The following is a 17,703-nucleotide window of genomic DNA, read 5'->3' as shown; positions in this document are numbered from 1 at the left end:
TAAAGAACAGTGTTCGCATCGAAGAAACCATATATTTTTTATGAAACATAATAAATGTAGAGATAAAGGTTACTAATACACACTGCAAAGAATATGCAATGGATTCATAGTATATTATAAACATAGCGTGACAGTAGAAACCACGCATTAATATGAAAAAAATATAAAAAATATATCATAAAATTAATTTGTATAGTTCTAAAGTATAACCGTGAATCGTGACAAAAATTGAATTCCAAATAGAAAAAGTAGAATTATAATCAACACTGGCGTCGATCTACTATTGTCTAAAGAATATCTACGTAAGAAAGTAAAAGAAGTACTGATAGTTCGGCGCTTTTGATGCTGCGTAAGTGTTGCGAAGAGCGAAACACAATCTCTATTTTTCTTCAACAATAGTATAATCTTTTTACATGCTTGTTGTCAGTTTGAAATTGTGTCCTTGCAACAATTTATTGACGATTCGATAAGTGGGATAACAGCTCCATTATTACCATTTCGATTCAATTACCAAGATTATTTTCGCTTTTTACACTTAGTTCTACCCCGACGTCTACGTGATGAGTTTGGACGAGTGTCGGTTTTCTTCGAAGATCTATAAATAATTCCTGTATTAAACAATCTGTCGCTTTAACCGAAATCGTAATAAAGTTCCTTACCTATGAACCCTATTCACTGATACGGAAGTATGTTTCTTCAAAGTCAAGTGTTGCTGGACCAATTCCGCTAATTTGCCTTGTTGAGCAAGCATCGAAAGGAAGGTACAGATAAATTCGTCGTAGTTATGTGTTCTACGACAATCGTCAATCTAAAACAAAGAACAAAGTACTCTTATGTTATCTGATGTTTTAAATTTTAACCAAAACTTAGATAGACGTTTTAAAGCATATTTACCTTGTATTTGTTCCTCTTATCGTTTTCGTCTTTCAAGCTAGTTTCGCAAATACTAATTTCGTGTTCTAAATTCTTCAATAATGCTAAAAGATCTTTGGGTGCAAACGTATGCGGTTCGAACAACTCCGGATATTTCGTACATAATTTCGGATCGATTTTTTCAACCTTCTTTTCTTCGGTGACGGTGTCTCCGTTACTAGTCTTTACTCTGGCATGAGGTATTCTAACTTCTCCCGACAAGCAGACCTTCTTATGTAAGTGCCCGCTGTCGGAAACTAATCTTTTTCCATTTATATTAATGTTCCCAAGAGAACGACCTACTTATGGATATAGATTTCATGTATTGTTACCATACGGTATAAGAAGAGACCACACTAACAAGACATAATGAAACAGTAGGCTCTATATACGTACTTAAACCTGCCTCATTCTTTTCATCCCCAGATACTCTAATTACGACAAACTTCTTGAAATCTTTCGTCGACGTTGGACTGCTCTGACCAGAATTCCATCCCCATGCTATAAATCAAAGCTTTATATGTAATAAATAAACTAATTTATTTATCACAAAGAAGTAGCTGTTTCAGTCTTATTACGTGAAAGCAATACTGTTATAACATTTTTCCTAATTACGATCGTATAACGATAAACGGTACGAAAACGTTCAGAAAGGATAGGTCGAATAACGGTACCTCAAAGGTGTCAAAGGAGACGAAATACGGGGGAATGTGCGAAAGTCAAATAATACCACCAACCGAACTAAAAGAGTTTTAGTCTGCTATACAACAGCACGCGCGACAACACAACGAAATGAAACTGGTAGCTTTTATTTTCTATTCTATTCTAATGGTGATCGAGTCATCGAAGTGTCCAGAATCGAAGAAACCACATTCTACTAGTTGCACCGTATTTTACAATTGCGTAAATTTGCCTAGTGGCGGTTACGTTTGGGTGCCCAGTAAATGTACCGAGGGCTTGGTAAGATCATCATTGCGTCAATATAGTTAACAGGAACGTGCCTACGATTTTCAGAAATTTTTAACATTTTTCTATCGTTAGATATTCCAGCCGTACTTAAGAATATGTGTTCTTCCTGGCGATTCTTGGGAATGCGACACATTATCGACAGAATCGTCTATTATAACAAACAGATACGATATTCCTGAATTGATCAATCCAAACGAAACAAGTTATGTTGGATTAACAGAAGATCCATGGAATCTTTCTGAACTTATTGATTCGTCATATACTACTGATAGCATCCCTGATTATTCTGATCAAGAAACGGTAACTCCATATCCTTTGATTGAATTTGCAGAAATAATGGAACACGAATCAAACGTGGACAATGCTTCTGAAATTAATGATAAAGAGAAAAATGGTCATTTACAAACACAAGATGATAAGAAATACTATTCAATGTTGAATCAATTAATACATCATCTGTTACTTTACAAAAAAATTACTATTCCCCTGGAGCTTTTAGCATCATCTACATCATCATCGTCTACACCTTCTAGGCTTGTTACAAACCTACCATTAAACAATTATCTTGTACAAAACTATATTCAACAAAACAATAATTTACAAAATACTATTATAACTGGTATGAAATTGCATAACACAACTGAAAGTAGTACAACTTTAAAAAATAATGTTGATGATACAGTATTAAATGCGAAAAATTCGTCGGTATTTGATAAAATGAAGAATGAAAATAATATAATCCTAATTACCGATAATTTGGGGAACAAGCAATATTTGACTGTTGAAAGATATGAATCATTGGCTTATCAATTGGATCAACAATATGTTCAGTTTATTCCGTGTATAAAAAATATTCGAATGCCAAATATTACTAACTGCGCTAAGTATTATGTATGTGAACCTGAAACGGCTTCTGTAATAGAATATTCATGTCCTTTGTTCACGGCATTTAATACATATGCAAGAACATGTGACACAGAAAGTTACAATAAATGTATAGAAAATAAAAATGAGGAAAGTACAAATTCAACTGGAAGTACAGATAATATAATTAAAATAAATGTACCAAATAAAGATATATGTACTGAACACGGAAAAACAAAAGATATCACGTCTGAATCACGTTACTATATTTGTTATTCTGCTTCAGATAATTCACAAATCAAATCTATAAGAATGACATGTCCAAATGACTTAATATTTTGTCAAACTAAGAAAGTTTGTACAATAAAAAGTCTCTGTAAGACAACATAAAATAGGAATATCTTTTTATTTACCTTGCGTCGGAGAATTAAATGCGGATCCAATCTCGGAAGATGTATCAGTACTGGACGAGCTGTGTGCTGGTGAAGTTTGGATTCTGAGAGGTGTAGCATAATCCAGTGCACACATTACTACTTTTTCCATACCACTGAAATGTTTATCTATATATTATACTATAACTTTGCTTGAAAAATAAAGTACATCATAAATATGAACGTTATCTAGTTTAGTTCTTGCCTACTTTGATTCAGTCTTTCCTGAAGTTATGCTTGAAGCTTGTTCTTCGGTATCTATAGTAGAATCACTGCTTCTTTCAACTGTAATAGCTGGTGCTGATGAAGTTTCATCGATCTCTGATTTATTAGACGAGCCATTTTCCTCCTCAGGTTTGTTCTTTTTCTCGTATGACTTATCCGATTTCTCAGTATCATTCGAATTTTTCTCTGTCCCATCTTGATGACTTAGTTTAACAAGTTGTTGCAATGCCTCTAGTACTATCTGTCTATTAGTTTTCAACATAGTTAATTTATGTGAAATAGCAAGTCTTCTATCAGGAACAACAGCCATTAAATTAAATCTTATATCTTGCAATTGTTCCCCTGTTGCCATTCCCAAACGATCGGTAATTACTCTTCTAAATTGTTCAGTCCACTCTTCGTGTTCTTTCCAAGGACCGTGATCCATAGGGTACGGTTTTAAACCATCCAATTCAAATAATCTACCATTAATTGGTACATAGCTAACAAAATGAAAAGCTTCTCCAGTAAACCTACCAGTTGAGACTCCAGTATTTTTATCTTGACGTCTTTTGGCTTGTGGCATTGCATGAGAATTATGAGCGCAAGCCAATTCAGGCGTGTTACCAATTGCCCATCCTTTATTTTCTGGACACATACCAGATGTATGCATCTTCAACCTAGATAAAGTTGTACCCAAATGAATATTTGGACAATTAAGTAATACAGAGAGTAGTGCATGTGTTGCACAACTGTTGGGCACAACCTATAAAACGATAGGTTACTCAAAAACAGATTCTTGCATGTAAATATTATATGTAGTATTACATATAAAGTATTTGTATAAAAATTATAGCACCTGTTGTGCAAAAAATATATTGTTAACAATTTCTTCATCTTTCACAAAACTTTCATCTTGTTCTACAACTTTACGTCTGGACCTCCTTTCTTCTATCCAACGAAATAGGAATATGAAACCATACACTGGACCTTCCAACGATTTTTGTAGATCATATATTTCTTCTACTTGTACACCTTTTACTCCAAAATCTTCCAATAGCAATGTAAATAAACCTAATAATATAAAATACACATCAATATAAATCTTTTAAATATACTATAACTTAAATGTCGTAGAAGAACAGAAATGTTTTTCCATTGACTACAATAAAGCTAAAATACGATATAAATACAGTGACGGCATATAAATGTATTAAAATGAAACCAATTGAAAATTGTTTCAACTAACATTTTGTTATGTAATGTACATACATTTTTATATTCATATTATGAGATATATAGTACATTATGTCAGAACAAACTGTATTTTAATAATGCATACAGATAATTTAATGATAATAGTTATTAAAATAACATACTCTTAAGGCTATTATTTTATACCTGGGTCACTTTCCAATTCTAGCCAACCTTCCGTTAATCGATTTATATCAACTGGCATTCTGTGTTAAATTTCAAGTTTAACATTTAAAAGAATTTTACATCCTTTTAGAAATTTTATTACACTGTGACAATTAAAGGCGCCATATTACATCAAAATACATATCATGTGGTCACGTGGTTAAAAAAGGGCTTAAAAATGTATCAAAGCAGCAATTTCCAATCATCTATATTTGTTTATTTATTGTACATTGGATAACGGTCCGATTAAAACCTATTCCTATTTAACGAAAAAAATAGCTGTAATACCTAACGAGAATAATAACTATATATTAAAGTTTATATAACATGAATTAATCCAATTAAAAACAATATTTAATCCGATTAATGCAAATTTTATATCAATACATAATTCTGTATCTACTGATTAATCAACTTTGTATTACATGTATTTATCTTTATGCATTAATCTAGTAACAAAAATATCATTTTATTCAAACTTGTTTAAACTAACATATATGTACATATGTATACACATGATTATGTCCATACAGATTCACAGTGGCGCATTCTATCATGCTATCATTCTATTAACAATATCAGCAGAAAGGAAATGAGAGTGCTCGCGCTTATGGTTCCGATTGTTACCAGATTAGTGCTGCCCTCAGCGACCAAGCGCTAAAGGTGTTCCACCTTAGCATATATAAGAACCTATTTAATTCAACCACAAATGAAGTATATTCGCTGTAGTTCCACGCTACATAAGTCTATTTCATTGTAAGGAATTACATTCTATGAAAAAGTTCATACTTTTCTATCCGAGATAGTTAACAGCGATAATTGAACTTAGTTGTCTCAAAAAGAGGAATTCTACATTATATTTTTTTAGAGAAGAGAAGAGAATCTTTCACATGATAGTGAATCACTGAAATGACGCAGTAATTTTAATATATTCTCTGTCCCTTTGACTGTGGCAGCCTTTGAGACGCACCAGCCGTATCATAGGGTAGGAAATCAGTCACGACGGACACCGAGAACGGTAACACTTTTCGTTAGGCGTGCATTTCTGAGAAAGTATGTTCATATAATCAAAACACAGAATTCGACTATATTAAAATAATATTATTTGTTTCTTTGTATTCTGCATTCAATCGTTAGTGTATATACCAAAAATTTAACATTAACATTAAGCTTTTTTAACAATATATCTAATGATCTAGTAAGATGTGATACAATTCGTAACATGGTTAAATATATAATCCTACATCATATTTCATGCATTTGTAATGAGTCGCACTTCTTCTGTTATGTTTTCTACACACTACACATTTGCGCCTTGTATTTTCTCGAATTGCTGCATTTTCTACGTATGGAAACGAAAAATGCTTTTGTGTCAAACGAAAAGGCTCACTATCAGTACTTCTACTTTCTGATTTACATTCACGTGTTCTACCTGAGCTGTATTTTTGTAAAACTTGTTTTATTAAATGTAAATGAAATTTACTAAAATATAAGTTTCTTCCAATTACATAGTTATATAAAATAAATGTATTATACACAGTTAATATATTATTAACGGAATATGTAATTGCCTAATTAACATTCGCTTACGTCTGAATGAAATAAGATCTGCCGGAATTATGATCGATAAAATTTCCCGGGCGCCGATAGGCGCCTTTCGTGTCAATACACCCTTGGACAAAAAGATAGCACATGTGTGCTATCATTAATTTCTCATAGATAGAGTCCGAATTTCCCAAGTTTGACGAATGGCATATAAACAGTACCTTGTAGTAATAAGGTATATGAGCTTGAAACTGTATCTTCGCTATTCCTCTTGTATTTATCAACAATGATTGTGAAATCCGGTCGGCGAAATGATAGCACACTTTCAAAAGTTGTAGTGTTTATTATCTACTAAATTGTACAAAAATAAAAAACCTTTTAAAATTTAATAATGTGTGGATCCTCCCTTATTCTCCACCACCTCCAGCATTCGTTTCGGCAAAGAACGATATAGTTTTCTAATATAATCCAGCGATATATTTCTCCATTCCTCTTCAAGGCACTTTTTTAACTGATTAATACTTTCAAATTGCCTATTTTCTCTATAAACGGCATTGCTTAATTTACTCCAACAGTTTTCGATTATGTTTAAATCGGGGGAGCATGCAGGCCAGTCCAAAACTGCAATATTTTCTGTTGAAAAATATTCTTTCACAACCTTAGCGGTGTGAACTGCAGCATTATCTTGCTGAAAAATAAAATCTTGTCTCGCAATATGTGTTGCGTACTTTGCAATTTGATTTTGTATCAAATTACGATAGGTTATAGCATTCATCTTGCTGCGAATTGATATTAAATCAGTCTTTCCGTTATACCCAATACCTGCCCAAAGCATAATGCTACCTCCACCCATTTGACGCCGTATTTGTGACAATTTTTTTTTTCTTACATCATGATAGTAAAAATTGAATCCATCTGGGCCATCTAAATTAAATCTTTTTTTATCTGTAAATATAACTTTCCTCCACTTCTTGTTCCACCGTATATGTTCTTTTGCAAAATATAATCGATGCTCCTTGTGAATCTGCTTTAGAGCTGGTCTTCGTTTTAATTTCATCCGCTTTATGTGCGCGGATTGTTGTAGTACACGTCTGACATTCCGAGGATTAGTTTTTACGCCAACTTTTTCTGCAATTTCACGTGACGTGAGAAGCGAATTTGACGCGGCACGTAAAATTGCACGTTTTTCACGAGTACTAATCGCGGAAGGTCTCCCACTGCTTTTTTTTGTTCCATAATTATTTACATCTTTCAGTAAATTATAAATGACTTTCCGACTTCTACTGAGAACTTTTGCAATTTTAGAAATAGTAAAGTTTTCTTTCTTTAATTTCAAAACTGTTTGAATCTCTTCACTATTTAGCTGTTTTCCACGTCCCATTGTTTGAATCGAAATTTGTAAGGTTTCTAATGAAATTCTTCTACTTTTCACTACGTCTACACCACTCAGAATACACAGAAATACTAAGGAATGGAAACAAAATGCTTGGTGTGCTATCATTTCGCCGACCGGATTTCACAATCATTGTTGATAAATACAAGAGGAATAGCGAAGATACAGTTTCAAGCTCATATACCTTATTACTACAAGGTACTGTTTATATGCCATTCGTCAAACTTGGGAAATTCGGACTCTATCTATGAGAAATTAATGATAGCACACATGTGCTATCTTTTTGTCCAAGGGTGTAGAACTTCGTTAAGCACCTGTAGGTGCTTACAGCACCATAAGAGCAATATTTTTAAGCACCTTTAGGCGCCAATAGCAGTCAAAGGGCTATACACGATAATCTTTTGGGTTTAACATTAAATTTACTTTCTTCGCAATATTTTTTTTGTTATAATGAAACCTAAATTTCATTTTAATAATAATTTCAACAGTTGATAGGTTGCGAATGATCTGTGACATGGTGTATCTGCTTTGCACGCTTGTTTGTTTATAAAAACAATAAAAATAGAAAAGTAAATTAATTACAGACAAGATTTGACATCCTGGCTAATTTGCGATCCACGACTTTGATATATCTTACTTTTTTTACTGAGTAAAACTTATTAATTCTCCTAATCTTAATCTAAGTTAAAACTAGAAGGATTATATATATTAAGATTGGTAACTTAATATAGAGATGCTTAAAGTAGATTGCTTACGAGCAACACCTCTACTCTCAAAGTACCCAGCGACTGCCTTTTGTTTACATGCTTACATCAAAACAATGCTCTCTGGTGCTAGTATAGAACAACTTCAACACTTGGCTGCGTGGCGCAGCACATGTATTGTAGAACAACTAGAACAGTATGCGTGAGCACTCTCCTTTCTTTACGGATGTCAGTATAAGCAAAATAATTTATATGATACTTTGCGTATCAATCACGTATTCTAAGTAGAAATAATTTATGTTGTCAATAAGTTCATGCTAAAATATAATTATTATGAATGTTTTTACATTAATAACTAGCGTATTGTTATTTATTGAATTATCAAATTGTACGTTGTCACCACCCAAAGATAGAAATAGCAAGAAAAGTAAAGGAAAAATTGAAATTAAGGTAGAGACAAAAATATTATAAAAATTTTACGGACTGTGTATTTGTGGTCTAATTTTATACATATTGGGATTGTACAGAAAGGTCCCGTGGGACAAGATGTATTTAGCCGAATTTTAGTGGTAAAAAACCCTAAGGCACATGATATTATTCGAGAATCAGGATTTTATTTTTCTAATACAACTCGTAGACGATTTACAGGAGAAGTTTTAGGATATATTACACCGGTAAGTTTGTTAATTTTTGTGGTACAGGTATAATATACTTTGTATATAAATTTTAATAATAAATTTTGACAATACATAAAATAAGTGTATTGATGAAGATATACTTATACATATATGCGTTTTTCTTAGTGGAATAATAATGGAATTGAAGTTTCCAAAATATTTCATGGAAAATTTACAATGGTATCGCCAGTATGGTTGACATTATCAGAAGGCACCTCATCGACATATAAATTATCATCTCATTATGTTCAGAAGAAATGGCTGAAGGAAATGAACGCAACAAATAATGAAAATCATCATGTAAAAAGTATGTCAACTTTCCAATATAATATATAATCCACATTTTTTTTTAAATAAACATACGTATGTAAATTCATAATTATTTTTTATAGTTTTACCAAGAATATTGTTTGAATTTTGGTCAGCCAATGATATTGTTGGATTATATAGCGATACGCATAAACAAATTGCACTAATTTCATCACTTGTGGATACAGCGAAGGTACCCATAAAAATATACATAATACATTAAATGTTATCGATAACGCGTAACAGTTATGGTACAATGTTTCAGAATTTCCACTTTGATGGATATGTATTGGAGATATGGAACCAGTTTGTATTAACAGGTGTAGATGCACAGATTGTTGTAGCATTGATCCAGTTTATTGCTCATCAATTGAAGAACAATAATTTGGATACAATTTTAGTAGTGCCACCTTTAAGAGGGTAACTTATATTATATTACGTTTATTATAAGCAGATTATAGAATATTTAAGTTCAAAAGTCACAAGACATTATAAAAAAGAATATCACGACACTGCATATGTTATTTATTGTTCAACTTTTCAGCCCAAATGTTCAATTATTTAACAAAGATCAATTTGATCAGTTATCGCCATATTTAAAAGCATTCTCTTTAGTGACTTATGACTATTCAAATCTTCAACGACCTGGTCCTAATAGCCCACTTGATTGGGCGAGGAAATGTGTAGAATTATTAGTACCTGAGAAGGGCCCTAAAAGGGCTCAAATATTGTTAGGTCTTAATCTATATGGATACAATTACACACCTGAAGGTGGGGGAACCATCCAGGGTTTAGATTACCTGAAAATTCTTGAGTCCTTTAAGGGAAAAATTCAGTGGGACGATAACAGCAAAGAACACTTTTTTGAATCAAAGTAAGATATAGGATGATAAGAGAATTTATAGTTTAGGTGAAACTGATTCAGTATAGGATAAAATTTAGGGATGTATTTCAGGTCATCAAGGGGCAGTGGAATTATCTTTTATCCCACATTATATTCTATTTTACATCGACTGGATCTTGCAGCAGAGTTGGGTACAGGTATATCTATGTGGGAACTTGGTCAGGGATTACATTATTTTTACGATTTATTGTGAACTTGTTTTACGTTATATTACAAATATACGTAACATTTAAAAACTAAAGAAGGTCACCGAAAATAATATACAAATAAATATTCAGACTTGGTATTAATGAATGAAATTCATGTCATGCTAATCTCTACTTAACACAAATACGGCCGAATTTCTGTATATTAATGTACAGTTTCTTTGAGCATTATTGCAACGTTATTGTTATTCTTCAATGCTTGTATTTCCCCCTTTCCTTTGAACATCATCATAGACTGTGGTCCTTGTATGATATGATACATTAATGCCCAGCATAATTTTGCTGGCAATAAGCTTTTAAAAAAATAATATTATAATCAATTCTTTATATACGTTTAGTTAGATATAGAGAAAATTCGAACAATTTACCATTTCAGTGGCAGGAGGTATCTAACTGATCCAGGTAATACAACGATTACTTGATTTAATAATATTCCAGATACAACTTCTTGCGCAACATACTCAGGTTCTAACATTGGCATCAGTCTATAAATTATAAATTTATTATAGATTTATTAAATCATAAAAGTTACGGTTTTATGGAGCCCACTGCATACCTTGGCTTTACCCCGTGGAACATACCCGTATTTATAAAATAGGGGCAAACTAAAGTGGTGTGAATTCCGTCGTACTCGTGAGCCTAAGAACATTACAAAATACTTATGTATAAAAGAGAATAACAAAGGATAATTATAAGACAAATCTTCTTACTTTAAGTTCAGTGAAGAGACTCTCATGGTAACCGATAGCCGCAAATTTAGTCGCCGAATAATCAGTACAATTATAGGTTCCTAGAAGTCCTGCCACGCTTGCTACAGTTACAATATGACCGTGATTATTTTTCATCATATCCCTCATGAATGCTTTGGTAATCTGTTGAATGTAAATATTGTTTGAATTAGCTTTATTCATTTTTAATTTATTATTATTCATTTTAACTTACCCAATAGTGGGATAGAATGTTCACTTTGTAAGTACGTATAATCTCGTCATCTGGTAATTCCCAAAGCGTTTTTCCATATACGTAACCTGCATTATTTATTAATAATGTTACCTAAATATTAAATCATGATAGATAAATTATAATTTATTGTTTATTATTTATTATTTATTATTTATTTAGCAATTTTACTTACTGAGCCAACTTCGATCTGCACTATCTTTGCCATTCTGTAAACTTCTTCTCTACTGGTGATGTCGCAATAGTAACCCCAACATTTTCCTCCATTGCGTCTAATCTCTTGAACTGTATCCTTAAGCCCTGAACGTTCATGAATACATAAATAATTAATATTTTTCTCTTATTTAGTATTAAAGAATATTACGACTTACCAGTTTTATTAATATCCCAGATAACAACGTGTGCTCCAAGATTTGCCAATTTAATTGCAATCAATCGTCCAATTCCACCCGCACCTCCTGTTATTAGGGCGATCTCACCTTTCACAGACTTTAAGCGATAACGTCGCGGAATAAACGTCAAAATAATAGCTTCGCTTATGTAAATAATCGCCATCCCCGTAAAAAGTAGAAGATCGTATATTACGATGGCCCATTCCGGTAGCTGCATTTATATTCTTAAAACACAAGAGATATTGCTAATTTAATGCTTTAGTCTTCAAATTTTAATGCTTTTGTTTTAACAAGCAAAAAGATGTTCAATGCTTTAAAAGAAAGATTGAAACTCTAGTAAAAGATTGAAACGAAAAATTCAAAGGGGCTGTGGCGATAAGCAGGTAGTTGCATTTTTCGATAATTTGACTGAACCAATAAAAGCCAACTCAAAATCACTCAGAATCAAGTTATTTTGTAAACGTGCTATAAATTAATAATCAATTAATATTCGTAGTAACAAACTTTTGCATTTTTGAATATGAAACCTATACTATCTTCCTTTCGCTTCCAATAAACAATATTATCATCACGGCTGCTTCCTTATTATTGCAAATTTTTCACCTGTTAACGATAAAAAAAAAGAACAGAGTAGAACTAAATCCATTATAAGAGAAACAAATCAAAATTATCGAAGAATCTGTTTTTCCATACATATAAATCGAAATGCTTTAGAAAGTAATTACATTACTCAAACTGGACATTCACCAAAAAATTACGACATAAAGTATGCATTATTTCTTCATTCCCCGGATCTAAATAGCTCTTTCAACATTAATTGCAGCTCACGCTACGTATTCAAGTCTTATTGCATCCACGATTCACCTTTTTCCAAAGTATTGCGTGTTCGCTTTTTAACCACCGTTGTACGCTCAATAAAGGACCGATTCTTTTGCTTATTCTCCGCTTCTATGAGAATTAGAAATTGGTGGTTTAATAAGATTCAATAATGGACAGAAATTATGCGCATTACGGTATTCCTACGCGAGCAGTGGAAGCAAGCCGATTTGCGGTTACTGGTGTTGTTAACTCCGGTCAATGCACCAACAGCGCGTGCAAACGCTTCCTTAACGGGGACCAAGCAAGGATGTATCATTTATACAATTTATTCTATGATCGTCGGACACTTCTGGCTGAATATTTATCGGATTGATTATTCGCAGAGAAGAATCATTTTGCCTGAGTCGTGAATATAAAAAGTGCATCAAACGATCGGCTTCCTGCATTTCCGGTTCTTTTTCTCTTCTTTCTTTTATATCAATTTTAATTTATAAAATTGATGTTATGTCGCAATTGAACAATTTTGCTTTTTTTTTTAAATCGTTTATTTTGCCAAGATTTGTTTTTTTTTATACATTTTTGAAATTCACAATAAACAATGAATTTGAGTAAAGTGTGTTAGGCAAAAGTACCGATACGCGACGGTACGACGTAGCCATGCTATATTATGTGTCGTGGTTTTACAGTTTTTGTGTTTATTTTTTTTTTTTTTATTTAAGCCGCAGGGGAGCGGAGCTTTTGTGTATTCTTGTTTGTGTTGTATTTTTTGTCCTGAAACTTGGCCGCAAAATAATTTTGTTTGCATGTTTGGATGATTCTGTACTGTACTGTAATGAAAGGGAGCAAAGCTTCGATTCTCTGTTATTGTTAATTTAAAAAATGGTCTATTTCGTGTAGCGGCGTTGAAACCGTTACTATTTGATAAAATCTACGGTTTACTAACTAGGAAAAAGCTAACTTTGACGATTATGGAAAGTTACGTGTAAGAAATATACGTATACATATTAGGAAACATTGAGAAGAGAAACACGCAACTTTGGGGTTTTAGGATTTTGATTCAAACTTTGAGAGAATCAGTTAATTTACTTTTATATGATAAAATGAGAAAAATCACTTATAGATTATAAACTACTACGCAAGTACGTTGTTTTTTAATAATTGTTACGTTAAAATTCGATTTTGCACTCTTCTTTCCCAACACTTTTAATCGCCATTTTATCACGGAAGCAATTACCCTTTTTATCTATTTTAGTACAAAAGTTTCCATTTTATCTCCAATAAAGGATGACTTTTCACTTTTTCACTACATTACGGACGAATCGTTTAATTTAAAGTAACGCGCGAAACGGACTTTTGAAACGGTTGCTTCCTCTTTACCTTTTGAACACACTTTCTGAGATTGTTGCCTTTCTTAGATGCGAGAGACGGTGCGAAGATACGTGGATTCGGAAAATTATATTTTACTTTATCTATCCACCTCTGTGTCAATTGATCGACTGGTGTTCACTGACTAAATTGCAAGACCCGCGATGCTTTGCGTGACTTTAAACTGTGCTCAGTCACGTAGTCAGAAACCCTCTTGGAAGGTATTGTAAGAGTGTTTCTTTATTCCCCACCTACATAGTCTCTGTCCTCGTATCGTACCATTGCATTTAAATTATTGATATGACTACTGATTCACAGTTTTGTAAAGAAATATTTTTTAGATTCCTCCGTTAATGTGTTTTTTCATATTACATACCAATATACGTGGGCTTTATTAAATATAAAAACATACGATTTGTTGTGAAAATATGTAGTCCAAAAGATAAATACTTAGTGAAGAATCAGATGATAACGAAGGAAATGATGAGGTTGAAGCTGAAGTAGCGCCAAAAGAACCTACTTCCTATACACTACTGGATATACTATAGTATAGTATCTCGCAAGATGAATATGCTATAGATCCCTAATACCGTAGGAAAAGTCTGTACTGGGTTTTGCGGTGAAAGTTCCTCTCTCTTCCTGTCTTTTTATCTATCCTATCATTTTATACCGCGTTACCACTATATGTATGTATATAGAGCATGAAGGGTATAGGAAGAAAATTGCAGAAATTGTGATCTCCATTTAAACTCCATTGAAACTGATGAACTTAAGGGATTTGTTGTTACTCTTGCATACTTTCACGCTTAATTCAGTTGTAATGCTTAATTCCTTAATATAAATTTTTAATTCATTGAAAAAATATTTAGATTCAAAGAGAATAGTTCAAGAAAGTAGTTATCCTAATTAATATCTTTTTCTATAATTCTTGACATCGATATTATTATCGTTTATTTTGCAATGGTCTTCGTTAGTATCCTACCCTCTTTAGTTGAAATGTTCTATTTACCATTCCTAAAGGAAATTTAAATTTTATTATTTTCTTTGTAACATCTTTTGATTTTTCTTCGTTTAATTTAAAATATTTAATTATTATTTTATGACAGCCTGTGTAATGTATAATTTTACTTAAAAGATAGAATACACGCGGAACTTGAAATATTTCAATGTATATATGTTGAAATCTGAAAAAATAGCAGATAAGGCATTTTAATTAAGAAAACTGTCTCTATAGAAATAATTATTTGTTATATTTTTAATTTCAGTATTCCGAATTCTTCCCTCCTTTGCTACCATCAAAGTTGCAAGAGGACAATAGATGTATTACTGGAAATTACTGGAGATCATTGATTTGCAGTCCATCAGACTGTGTTATTCTTCTTCGGGTAGAAAGTTACGAGATTCAAGTGAATCTTCGAATTACGTGCATGCAATGTAGATGGAGCATTATAATACTTCAGCTTACACAATCGAAACAATTTATTTCGTTTTTCGACCATACACGTATGTACCCACACTGGAAAATGCACGTTCGTCTGTACTTGAAGATAATTCGCGTACATGTACTTACACGCGTGATTGTAATTCGAATTACAGAGAGAATCCAGTTCACACGAATGAGTTTCGTAGCATAAGTGTAGGAAGATAGCAGAACTTATCGAATACCGGGTGAAAGGACGTCATTCCAGATCTAGGTCAGTAGTACTTCTTTCTACAAAAGACGAAAAAAGTAGAGAAATGGAAACGTTATTCACGATTCGTGCTTATAGAACACAGAGGGGAACAAATTTCATAATTTACATTAATTTTTTACATTTCTTACTTTTACCCTTTTAGGATACAAGATTCTCTAAAACTATCATTTTCGATGCAAATCGCGTATCTCCTATTGTCATATCGTTTGATTGTTAAAATTTTGTTCTTTGAAAAAATACTTTCGTCAAAAAACCTTCGTCAGTTTCGATCATAGCAAGGGATGAATCACATGTTGCAGAGAAACAAGCGTGGAACAATGCCAGATCAACGCGGCCATTTCATTACCCATGCAACCTGTTGATCCTCGTAATGAGTCGTACATGAATTAATGAATAAATGAAAGGTAAACAACACTACGAGCTATTGTACACTTTTATTGTGTCCTTTGAAACAGACAGGACATACTAAATTTTCTTTCATCGCTTATGGCGCTCAAGGATTGGCGCACGTGCGATGAAAACACGAATATGCCTTATAAAAGTAATCCTACAAAGAGTGCTTCATAATACGAAATCTAGCCTGTAATACCTATTTATTCTAAAAAAGAAGATAATATTTTTTTGTTTTTCTTTTTATTGTTTTCTTTTCGAAAAATATTTAGTAATTTATAATTGTTTTACGAAATTAAACTTCGTTACAAATTTAACCTACCAAGTTTCCGATACAAAAACGCCATCTATGGGCGAGTATTTCTATCTCAAATGTACGTACCGACGCGACGCAAACTCAAAGACTTGATAACCCTTTGTACAAAATATGTACTTTGATGTGTATGTACATATGCAAATTACTAAATTTTTAATCGATTTTTCAAAATTGACGGTACACTCGTTTTAATTTTGAAATTAAAAATAAAAATTCACAATCTACAAAATTAGTGTATTTAGATTATAAATCATTTAAATTATTCATACAATAGAATGCATATACAATGGAACGTATATAAAAACATACAGAGTCAAAAAGTGATTGCAAAATCCTAACATCTGTACGTTTTCATATTTACCTATTTAGCAATTACTTAGAGAAGCAAACGACCACTTGGACAACGATCCTATCAAGATTCTTTCTACTCAAATATGTATCTCGAATTTAACGATTTCACTCGCTCCTAAAACATACTTTAGCTGTCTATTTGTTCCAAATTACAAAACAAAAATGGCGAGTATTTTACTATCTTTGTTTTCTATAAATAATTTAATAAATCATTTTTTTTCTTAAAGAAATCTCGAAACGAAATATCACGAAGTATCAATAATGAAGAAAAAATGAAACTTATAAAGCTTAAAAAAAATTTTTTTTAATCGAACTGTGATATTGTAATTACTTCGTATCATCCAATATGGTATTTCAAGGAGTTAAGGTGGAATGTATTTGAACTAAGAAGATAAATGTGAAAAAGTTAATTGGTTTATTTTTAAATTACTAAAACGTGCTCAAAATAAGATAATAAAAATATGAGTAACGTAATAATTATTATTAACGTCACGGGATTCGTTAAGAGAGGGGGGTTTTCTTGGAAAGATCATTACGAAAACTCGGCGCTAATGATCTTTTTACTTCTTTCCTTTCCCACTCTTTAACGTCACAAAAATTTTTCAAGCGATCAACATCGTTAACAATCAATTATTGATTTAATGCGAAATGCTTGACAAGAACTTCCGAATTATTTGAAATCGGTCACTTTCACCTGCTGTTCTTCTCGAACTAGCTTCGTGAAACAACCTGTAGTTTTGCTAAGTCGCCAAGAGAAAGATTTCTTGTATTTCAAGTTCAATGGTTATACGATGGAATGTAACTTTCCATTTCATCGTGAATTTACAAAATAATTAGGCAGCCATCTATTTATACTTTATAATCTTGTAAATGATGTTT

At 32.3% G+C, this 17,703-nt stretch overlaps 4 protein-coding genes across 5 annotated transcripts; 2 read left to right on the top strand and 2 right to left on the bottom strand.

Moving 5' to 3' along the window:
* Positions 1 to 12: 12 nt before the first annotated feature.
* Positions 13 to 5,057, bottom strand: LOC132906727 (ubiquitin carboxyl-terminal hydrolase calypso). 2 transcript variants are annotated; one of them, XM_060959179.1, is made up of 8 exons: positions 4,782 to 5,057; positions 4,240 to 4,454; positions 3,386 to 4,146; positions 3,159 to 3,292; positions 1,309 to 1,413; positions 895 to 1,214; positions 660 to 808; positions 13 to 595 (listed from the first exon to the last, which is right to left on the bottom strand). In XM_060959179.1, the coding sequence occupies exons 1-8, from the start codon at positions 4,837 to 4,839 to the stop codon at positions 517 to 519; spliced, it is 1,821 nt and encodes a 606-aa protein (XP_060815162.1). In that variant the 5' UTR covers positions 4,840 to 5,057; the 3' UTR covers positions 13 to 516. The 2 variants fall into 2 exon arrangements, with proteins under 2 accessions (XP_060815162.1, XP_060815163.1); XM_060959180.1 differs by having other exon boundaries at positions 895 to 1,211; positions 4,782 to 5,052.
* On the top strand, positions 1,558 to 3,364 carry LOC132906743 (uncharacterized). Its single transcript, XM_060959211.1, has 2 exons — positions 1,558 to 1,872; positions 1,954 to 3,364. Exons 1-2 carry the CDS (start codon positions 1,705 to 1,707, stop codon positions 3,133 to 3,135), a joined length of 1,350 nt encoding a protein of 449 aa, XP_060815194.1. The 5' UTR covers positions 1,558 to 1,704; the 3' UTR covers positions 3,136 to 3,364.
* A 3,545-nt stretch (positions 5,058 to 8,602) lies between the features above and the next one.
* LOC132907468 (chitinase domain-containing protein 1) lies at positions 8,603 to 10,630 on the top strand. Its single transcript, XM_060960596.1, has 7 exons — positions 8,603 to 8,891; positions 8,969 to 9,115; positions 9,245 to 9,425; positions 9,511 to 9,620; positions 9,693 to 9,847; positions 9,972 to 10,301; positions 10,383 to 10,630. The coding sequence occupies exons 1-7, from the start codon at positions 8,775 to 8,777 to the stop codon at positions 10,522 to 10,524; spliced, it is 1,182 nt and encodes a 393-aa protein (XP_060816579.1). The 5' UTR covers positions 8,603 to 8,774; the 3' UTR covers positions 10,525 to 10,630.
* Positions 10,498 to 14,241, bottom strand: LOC132907469 (estradiol 17-beta-dehydrogenase 11-like). Its single transcript, XM_060960597.1, has 8 exons — positions 14,086 to 14,241; positions 11,869 to 12,113; positions 11,673 to 11,797; positions 11,480 to 11,590; positions 11,248 to 11,409; positions 11,094 to 11,176; positions 10,906 to 11,022; positions 10,498 to 10,830 (listed from the first exon to the last, which is right to left on the bottom strand). The coding sequence occupies exons 2-8, from the start codon at positions 12,104 to 12,106 to the stop codon at positions 10,683 to 10,685; spliced, it is 984 nt and encodes a 327-aa protein (XP_060816580.1). The 5' UTR covers positions 12,107 to 12,113; positions 14,086 to 14,241; the 3' UTR covers positions 10,498 to 10,682.
* Between the last annotated feature and the right edge of the window lie 3,462 nt (positions 14,242 to 17,703).

The sequence above is a fragment of the Bombus pascuorum genome, chromosome 5 (assembly GCF_905332965.1).
Source record: "Bombus pascuorum chromosome 5, iyBomPasc1.1, whole genome shotgun sequence".
In the NCBI taxonomy this organism is placed as follows: Eukaryota; Metazoa; Arthropoda; class Insecta; order Hymenoptera; family Apidae; genus Bombus; species Bombus pascuorum.
This window is presented reverse-complemented; position numbering and strand designations above follow the sequence as displayed.